The sequence below is a fragment of the Lactuca saligna genome, chromosome 1, assembly GCF_052625555.1.
Source record: "Lactuca saligna cultivar CGN05327 chromosome 1, ASM5262555v1, whole genome shotgun sequence".
NCBI lineage: Eukaryota > Viridiplantae > Streptophyta > Magnoliopsida > Asterales > Asteraceae > Lactuca > Lactuca saligna.
The window spans coordinates 59,937,838-59,948,072 of record NC_136417.1 but is presented as its reverse complement, the minus strand read 5'-3'; the positions used below and the strand labels follow the sequence as shown (position 1 = coordinate 59,948,072).

Below are 10,235 nucleotides of genomic sequence, written 5' to 3'. Positions count from 1 at the left end.
GTCTACAATTCAAGCCCACTACTGCAAATTGTCTTCTCGCTTACTCTGATGCTGGGTGGATCTCCAATCAAGAGGATAGTCGTTCTCAGTATGGTTATGCCATTTTTCATGGCCCAAATCTGATCAGTTGGACTTCTAGGAAGCAACAGGTAGTGGCACGTTCAAGTACTGAAGCAGAATATCGTTCATTAGCCTACACCACTGCGGAGCTTTTATGGTTACAACAGTTGATTCAGGAATTACATGCGCCTATAACAAAACAACCACTACTTCTTTGTGACAATGTTGGAGCCATTTTCATGAGCAAAAATCCTGTCATTAGCACTCGTTCCAAGCACATTGCTTTAGATTTCCACTTTATCCGCGAGCAAGTCGAGACCGGTGCACTCAAGATCTGTTACATTTCTTCTGTTGACCAACTAGCGGATATCTTCACCAAACCTTTATCCAAGGAACGAATTACATCTCTTCACAGCAAGCTACAAGTACAACCCGTTCTTGAGCTTGCCGGGGGCTAATAAGAATGTGCACGTGTTCAACACCTGTTGGAATTAGTCAATTAGTCTTTCCTGGTCCTTAGTATTTCGTTAGTTAGCTCCGTACATGTGGGGCTCCTTTACTTTTCTCTTCTTGTATAAATACAGTGTATCTCCATATTCCATATTCTTATACACAAGAAAGCAATACAAATACACAACAGTTTCTACTTTACACCCAAAAACAATCTTAAACCTTAAATAAAATATACAAAAAAAAAAAAAAAAAAAAAAAAAAAAAAAAAATCCATAGTTGATAATTAGCTTTGCATATATCCCACTTACTAAAGTATTCACTACAGACATACACATACACAACATACACATACACAGGACATCATTTACCCATTCAACACTTAATCCACACAGCACTTGATAATAGAGAACAAACAAAAAAAAAGACCTTAAGCTGACATGGTTTTTTTAAGTCTTTCAAAAACTACACATTTCATTCATACCAACTAATCGCCGGTGTAACCGGGCAGAATTCCGGGTTGCCCGCTTTGTCCCGGGCAGCTGAGATGGAGCCAACCCATTGTCATCATAATCAACCTTCACAGCCACCTGTCTCCGGGAGGATTGACTATTTGACTCTCTCTCTCCCTCTTCAACATGTCTCGAGCTTCTTTGCCTCTTTCGCATGTGGGGCCCACGAGGAGGAGGAGGCTGCTGGACATCTCTCTCCTCTTCTTCAACAACTTCTGCTTTTGCCATTACTACATATGGCCATTGGGTCCCACATCCAGGGCAAACCTTTTCCATCTGAATTAATAATATTAATTAATAACTTAATATACCAAACTAATTATATAAATAAATAAATAATTATAAATACCCTTTGTTGAGAGAATTTTGCTTGTAGACAGTATTTGTGAATTCTAACACTACAGCTTTCATTCGGACACAAATCAGCCTGACGATTAAAAAAAATTATATTATGAGAAATATATATATAATGATTCTATAGGAAAGGGAATAAGGGATTATGGAATGGAATCACATTCCGATGTGGAAAACAAACTACATAACAGATGAATAAACAAACCTTAATTCCAGATTCATTGCAGACATCACAAGGAGGAACTTGATTGTTATGAAACCAACTCCTGAGATCCAAAAATGATCGAACACCAAGTCCAATATCACCATCTGACGTGGCACATAACCATTGGTCATTCACCAATTCCCGTATAGTTTTTTCCTTTTGTGTCATAGAAAAATTCTTGAAAGCTGTAGGGACTTGAGATGAAGAAGCACCCTGATTTTCTAGCTGAATATTGAGGGCTTTGATGTTGGAAATGGTACCCTGAGCTGTGTGATCAAGAACAATGGCTTCAATCTGTTTTAAACCAATCATTATATTCAAAAATCAGTATGAATCCACGAGATTAGTGAAACTAATCTAGTTTTGCATTGTATTAGATCGTTATAGATTACAGATTGCCCAATGTGTACATGTCATTTCACCTCATGATTCATACACAATTCCCAAAGATGCAATGAAGTATACATGAGATTCAAGAATGGAAATTGGTGAATTTAGAAGTGAAAGGAAGCTTACAATGGCTTTATAGAAAGCAATTTGAGGAACAGTGTATTTTGAACCAAGCTTTGACTGCTCATCTGCAACAGTGTTGACCACTCCATAAAATACACCACTGTCATATTGGTTTCTGCATGCTCGTAGCTCAAACTGGACATAAGATAGCTCCATGTTTATCTTTCGAAGATAATCATTGAACAATTGTTGATGGGAATCTGAAAGAAGAATGAATAGGTGATTTATATATAGCAGATGAGTTATTATTCTGTTCCATACACACATCTGAAATTTGCAAATGGGATGATTATAACTCCTGTTATCAACAGAAGAGACAGCAGTTTGATTTTTGGTATGAACTTTGCTGAAAATTCTTAGTCTGTCCATACTAAATGTTTGAAGTAGTTGAGAATCTGTTCTAGAGAGTTAAAAGGCCAAAACAATTTTGAACTTGAACACGAAACATTTCGCGATCAAATGAGAAAGTGTCCTGTTCGTTTCTGTTAAAGAGAATTTCAATCGTCGATAACGTCTACAGGAAGGTAATACTTTCTTATAAATTTACTTTGTAGGTAGTAGGAAAGTGTTAATTCTGTTTATTTCATACCGATAAAGTGAGCAAACAGATCAAAAAATGACCTCCTACACACAAGTAAACATACGCGTAAACCTAAGATGGAGATCCATCAAAAATTTAAGTAGAAAAAGAGATCGCGTATAGGGGAAACAGTGTAAGAACCTAAGCTTTTGCCGGTGACATCGGAAAATATGGCGTGAAAGTCCTTTTCCTTGAGTGGACCACGGGATAGCAGAGCTTGAATCAGCGTATGGTGTCTCCAGCTTAACGGCGGCATTTCTCCGCAGTAGGAGAACAATTCCTGGAACCCTAATTTGAACAAGAAGAGCACCACGGTGAGGAAAACCCTAGATTTCTTCGTGAACAATCAGACGAATTTGGGGGAAGTGAAGATTTGGAAATATTGGCGGGAAAATAGGCAATTTACAATGGAGAACTATCTCGCATTTCTGTAGTTTTTGGGGAACACAAACATTATTTCTATGTAGACAAGGTTGAAGTTAGGGATGAAAAAAAAAAAAAAAAAAAAAAACTCATATTCCATAGGAATTTTAAATTCGTACACGTTTTGATCGGGAAATTCTCAAGGAGACCCGGGATGACGACGAGAACAAGGAATTTCCGAATAAAAATGTGAAGATGGTGATATCCCTAATCCGTAATCCGGGACTCGCCCTCGATATATATAAATATATAAAAATAATACAAAACACATATTTATAATGCATAAAGAAAAAACATCATAAATGATCCATGTGGTTATTCAAAATCTGAAGTTTAGTCCACGTGGTTTAAAAACCTCATAGATGATCATTGTGTTTTCAAAACTTTTGATGTTTGATATTTTTGCTAACTCCGTTAGCTTTCTACCGTTAAATGAATAATATTTCGGTCATTTAACTATCCAGAGACTTTTTATGAGGTTTTTTTTTTTTTTTTTTTTTAAGAAAAAAATAATTAAATTTAATATCCAATGGATCTCTCTCTCTCTCTCTCTCTCTCTCTCTCTCTCTCTCTCTCTCTCTCTCTCTCTCTCTCTCTCTCTTAATAAGATAAACAATCATAAAATGGCAGATCATTTCTATCCAAATGAAATGTGGGTTCATCAAAGAAGAATACCCACCTCCACCTGAAACCACCACAAATCCCCTAACAAAGACTCTATCTCTTCCTTACGGTCTATTTTCCGATCAACTTAAACAAGCAACCTTTGACCTCAAACAAATTGTATTTTTTACTTCTTTATTCCCTTAATTTATGTTTTCTCCCTTTCTTCCTTGTGTTAATTTTTGATTTACACATGTTCCTAATTATAGATTGTATCGGAGACTTGGGAAACACAGGGAAACGTTTAGACGATTACACACTGTACACAAGTGCCCTAGGTACTACTTTGATGGTTTTCAAAGTTTACAAAGTTACACACAGAGAATAACATGAAACCAAGAACCATAAAGAACATGAAAGACCTACCCTTTTTCATCTCTTTACCTGAATCAAACTTTGTTTCCCTTCTATCCTCTCTTCATTCACACAAACACAACCGATTTCAAATTGATTCAAAATTAAGGTTCCGATTCATACTTCCCCTCTGCCACCACCGGAGAAAGCACAATTCGTAAACGAGGTCACAATCATTTTGATATAATTTAAGGTTCCGATTCAAACTTCCCTTCTTAGATGCATGCGTCTCATACGTGTCCCAACAAGAAGAAGAAACCGCTACCCTTTTCTACGACTTGTTCTTAATCGAATCAAGCAATAAAAATCACAACTCCCTTCAATCTCTTTTCTCCTAAATCGATCGATCTCTCATCTATTTCTATATTTCCCAAATCACACAAGGATTGGTCCTCCTTATCTAATCGATCGCAATCCTTCCCTCTTCTCTCGAATTTGATGTTGCAGATCTATCATTTCAGGGTCAGATTTGGTGTTGTAGATGTAGACGATGGACCTTGATTCAATATTTGTGTGTAAGAATGGTCACCAGTGGTAGTGAGTATGAAGGTGGTTGTCGTTGGTGGTAGATATGGCGTTCGTCGGAGGTGGTGTGTAAGAAACCAATCACAAAATGTAGGCTATGATGGTTGATTTAAGGCTTTCCAATTTCCACATTAATCTTGGAGAGAGAGAGAGAGAGAGAGAGAGAGAGAGAGAGAGAAGAGAGAGAGAGAGAGAGAGAGAGAGAGTGAGAGAGAAAGAAAGAAAGAGAGAGAGAGTGAGTGAGTGAGTGAGTGAGAGTGAGTGAGTGAGTGAGAGAGAGTGAGAGAGAGACCTTTTATATATTTAATTAGGTTTAATTTTTTATTTTTTAAAAAAATACGAGAAAACATCATAAATGGTCCCTGTGGTGGTGAAATGATGAAAATACCCTTCAGTTAATGGACAAACTTAACGGAGTTAGCAAAAAGGACCAAACATCAAAAGTTTTGAAAACACGGGGACCATTTATGAAGTTTTTAAACCATGGGGATCAAACTTCAAATTTTGGGTAACCATAAGGACCATCTATGATGCTTTTTCATACATAAAATTTGATCCGAATAATGTAACTCACTAGTAATTACTTGGTTGAATTATATGTATTTTTTTCTTTTATCTAATTTAAACTTGTGTATATTTTTTCTCCTTCGTTTATCTCTTTTACCTCAAATATCAATATGTGTTATAAAATATGATCAAATAACAATATAAATTATAAAGTAAAGAAAGAAATAAGTGTTATAAAATATGATCAAATAACAATATAAATTATAAAGTAAAGAAAGAAATAAGAGTAGAGAGAACTTTTATTCCAATACTTGTGATGAAATCATCAAGTGCCTAATACATATGACTCACTATTTATACTATCCAGATAAGATGAAAGATGAGCTATAATATGAATCCACATTATGATGGTGTATTATTACATTCATAAAACACATTGAAATGGTTATTAGTAATGCTAAATAATGATGTGGAGTTATGGGAGAAATGGAGAATCCAATGGTCATTCACAAACTAATATTTCATAACACTCCCCCTTGAATGACGATTGTATCATGCCTCGTTAAAAACTTAATAGGTAAAACCTCATGGGAAAACCATTTATTAAGGAAAAAGAGTACATGATTAATAATAGATATTTGGAACAATTGCCTCATTAAAAACCTTGCTAAGAAAACCCAGTGGGAAAAACATAGCTAAGGAAAAGAGTACAATATGTTTCCAACTCCCCCTGATCATCACATCACTTGATTTCCTTAAAGCGTCGCATTCCAATATTTCGTACCATGTTTTCAAATTTGGATGTAGGGAGCGCTTTAGTGAACAAATCTGCCAAGTTGTTACTTGATTGAATTTTCTGGATGTTGATGCCACGCTCTTTTTGAAGATCATGAGTAAAAAAAAAAACTTTGGTGATATATGTTTGGTTATGTTTCCTTTGATAACCCCTTCCTTGAATTGGGCTATACAAGCCGCATTATCTTCATATAGTATGGTTGGAGCGTCCATGTTAGAAGTTAGACCACAACTCTCACGAATGTGATGAGTTAAATTTCTTAACCAAATACATTCACGGCTTGCCTCATGAATTGCTATAATCTCTGCATGGTTAGAAGAAGAAGCAACTAAAGTTTGTTTAACAGAACACCAAGAGATTGTGGTACCTCCACAAGTGAATAAATAACCTGTTTGGGATCAAGCTTTGTGTGGATCAGACAAATATCCAGCATCTGCATAACTAATTAACTCCGCATTTGATGAATTTGAATAATATAAGCCCATATCCATTGTACCTCGAAGATATCGAAGAATGTGTTTGACTCCATTCCAATGTCTTCTTGTTGGGCAAGAACTATATCTTGCTAATAAGTTTACAGCAAAAGATATATCAGGTCTCGTATTATTAGCAAGATACATTAGTGCACCAATAACACTAAGATATGGTACTTCGGGACCAAGAAGTTTTTCATGTTTTCACAAGGCCGAAACTGGTCCTTTTTGGCATCTAAATGCCTTACTACCATCGGGATACTCAATGGATGTGAGTTATCCATATAAAACTTTTTAAGCACCTTTTCTAGATAACTAGATTGATGTACAAAAACTCCATTTTTGGTGTGCTCAATTTGAAGACCTAAACAAAATTTCGTTTTACCAAGATCTTTCATTTCAGAATTTTCTTTCAAACAAGAAGTGGCATTTTCCAATTCTCCAGGAGTTCCAATTATGTTCAAATCATCTACGTAAACAGCAATTACCACAAATTCTGATTCGGATCTTTTTATTAATACACATGGGCTTAATGGATCATTTTTATAGCCCTCTTTTAAAAGAAATGTACTTAAACAATTGAACCACATCCGGCCAGATTGTTTCAATCCATACAAAGATTTATTTAATTTTACCGAATATACTTCACGAGAATTAGGAGTTTGTGCTTCTGGCACCTTAAACCCTTCTGGGATTTTCATATAAATATCATTCTCAAGTGAACCATATAAATAGGCGGTAACTACATCCATCAGACGCATCTTCAATTTTTCATGTGTTGCCAGACTTATTAGATAACGGAATGTAATTGCATCAACCACAGGAGAGTATGTTTCTTCATAATCAATTTCGGGCATTTGGGTAAAACCTTGTGCAACAAGTCTTGCTTTATATCTCACAACTTCATTCTTCTCGTTTCTTTTGCACACAAATACCCATTTGTGTCCCACTGGTCTTACTCCGTTTGGTGTACGGACTACAGGTCCAAAAACTTTTCGTTGAGTAAGAGAATTAAGCTCTTTGTTTATTGCATCTTTCCATTTTGGCCAATCTTTTCTATTTCTACATTCATCTATAGATTTAGGTTCAACATCCTCATTTTCTTCCATAATCTCGCACGCAACATGATATGATAAATTATCGTCGACATCTATCTTATTTCGGTTCCATCTTATTCCTATCATGACATAATTTATTGAGATCTCTTCATTTTCATAATTTTCAGGTACCTCAGTTTCTTTTGTTATGTCATCGGGCTCTTCTGGAGCTTCATTAATCTTTTCAAAAGATCTGTTTTCTCTTTTGGACCATCAATTATATTTGCTCCCTTTCGTTTTCGAGGATTTTTATCTTTGGAACCGGTTGGTCTTCCACGCTTCAGGCGTGCCTTTGATTCATTTGTAGTTGTATTTTTTCTTTCTGGGATATCAATTCTAACTGGAGCATTTACAGCTGGTAAATGAGACTTTGTTACTCTCTTAGGGTCAGTAAATGCATCTGGCAATTGATTTGCTATATTTTGTAAATGAATTAGCTTTTTCACTTCAAGTTCACATTGACTTGAACGAGGATCTAACACTGAAAGTGATAATTCATTCCAAGAGATTTTATTCTCCAGCTTCTTTGTTTCTCCCCCTAATGTTGGAAAAACTGATTCATCAAAATGACAATCGTCAAATCTAGCTGTAAATAAATCTCCAGTTGATGGTTCTAAATATTTTACTATAGATGGAGATTCGTATCCAACATAAATTCTCATTCTTCTTTGAGGACCCATTTTTTGTGCGGTGAGGTGGAGAAATAGGTACATAAATTGCACACCCGAACGTCCTTATATGGGAAATATTTGGTACATGGCTGCAAACCAGTTGAATAGGGGAGAACTTATGATAACTAGTTGGCCTGATGCGTATAAGTGATTCCGCATGTAAAATTGCATGTCCCCATGTCGATGTAGGAAGTTTAGAATGCATTAGTAATGGTCTTGCAATTAATTGAAGACGTTTGATTAACGACTCAGCTAAACCATTTTGTGTATGAACATATGCAACAGGATGTTCAATAGCTATCCCAATCGACATGCAATAGTCATTAAAAGCTTGTGATGTAAATTCTCCAACATTGTGAAGTCGATTTTTCTTAATTGGGTAATCGGGAAAATGTGCCCTTAGTCGGATTATTTGTGCTAGTAATCTTGCGAAAGCGAGATTACGGCTAGATAACAAGCACACGTGTGACCATCTAGTGACGCGTCAATTAAGACCATAAAATATCTAAATGGTCAACATGGTGGATGAATTGGTTCACATATATCCCCTTGAATTCTTTCTAAAAAACTAGGACTTTCATACCTAACTTTATTCAATGATGGACGGGAAATTAATTTTCCTTGAGAACATGCAACACAAGACAATTCATTAGCTTGAAAAATCTTCTGGTTTTTCAAGGAATGTCTACTTGAACTTTCAATTATTTTTCGCATCATAACTGATCCGGGATGGCCCAACCGGTCATGCCAAACTTTGTAGATGTTATCATACCTTTTATTTTCAATAGCATGAGATTCAATCATTCTAATATTTGTATAATACAATCCGGAGGACAATACGAGTAATTTTTCCAAAAGACTTTTCTTACCCGATATCATTTTTGTAATATTGAGATACTCTTTATCACCATCATTGGTTGTTTTAACATGATATCCGTTGGACCGAATATCCTTAAAACTTAATAAATTTCTTGGTGATTTTGATGAAAATAATGCATCTCCAATTGTAATTATTGTTCCTTGTGGTAATATGATATTCGCTCTTCCGGAGCCTTCAATCATTTTTGCACTACCCGTTATTGTATTTGTTGGATTAGTGTCTAAGTCCATAACTATTTTGGTATGTACTTGACCCGATGGTGCATGGTCCTTTTGGGTTGCCTTCACCAAAGCAACTTGATTGGAGAAATAAATAAAGAGAGAGAGAGAGAGAGAGGATATTATGATTTATTAATATGTTATAAGAATAATATATTAAAGGAGAAATCATATTTGTTTAATTAATATTGGTCAATAATTAATTAGGAATTAATTTTGTGATCAAGTGTAATTAATTAAACTAGAGGGGCTGATTTGTAATTATGTGATAGTTACAAAATAAGGTAAGGATTATCTTAAATATATGGTGAACGAATTTGAGGTGATAAGGCCTTAGAATTCGACTATGATAAGGATTCAAGGATTATCTTATGGGTTGCTTTGTGGATAACCAACTAGATAAGGATAATGATTGACACCCTATCTCCACACCTATATAAACACCCCTTGGCTCATGAATTCATGTATCCCTTCCCAAGGAGTCCTAAGGACGAATTCTAACCTCTCTCCTCTCTCTTTATACCTTCTCCATTTTCTCTTGGTGTTTGTAAGCCATTTGAGGAGTGACACTTGTGACTCTAAGCATTCCAAAGTCATTACAAGGAGATTTGGGATTGTTATTGCTACATAACAATCAAGGTAACATTATAAACTCATTCTTATGTTAATATGATTAATTGAATGCTAGAATTAGGGTTTATAGTCTTGGATTCAAAGCATGTACAATAGAGAAACCTAGATCCAAGCATTAGGGTTTGTATGAGCACATAGGATGTCTTATGACCAAAACCCATCAGTGGTATCAGAGCCATTGGTTTGATTTCAATTGTATGAATTTGATATATTAGGGTTTATTTCCAATAAACCCTAAGAGGCTAGGGTTTTTCGTGATTAGGGTTTGCAAACCCTAATTTGCAAGAGTTTGAATAAGATCTTCAAATCCTTTCCTTAAAC

The 10,235-nt window shown here is 35.5% G+C and overlaps 1 protein-coding gene across 1 annotated transcript; it reads right to left on the bottom strand.

The window, feature by feature from the left end:
* Positions 1–786: 786 nt before the first annotated feature.
* EMB1379 (embryo defective 1379) lies at positions 787–3,186 on the bottom strand. Its single transcript, XM_078985910.1, has 5 exons — positions 2,816–3,186; positions 2,098–2,294; positions 1,582–1,875; positions 1,372–1,449; positions 787–1,298 (listed from the first exon to the last, which is right to left on the bottom strand). The coding sequence occupies exons 1-5, from the start codon at positions 2,928–2,930 to the stop codon at positions 969–971; spliced, it is 1,014 nt and encodes a 337-aa protein (XP_078842036.1). The 5' UTR covers positions 2,931–3,186; the 3' UTR covers positions 787–968.
* Positions 3,187–10,235: the final 7,049 nt, after the last annotated feature.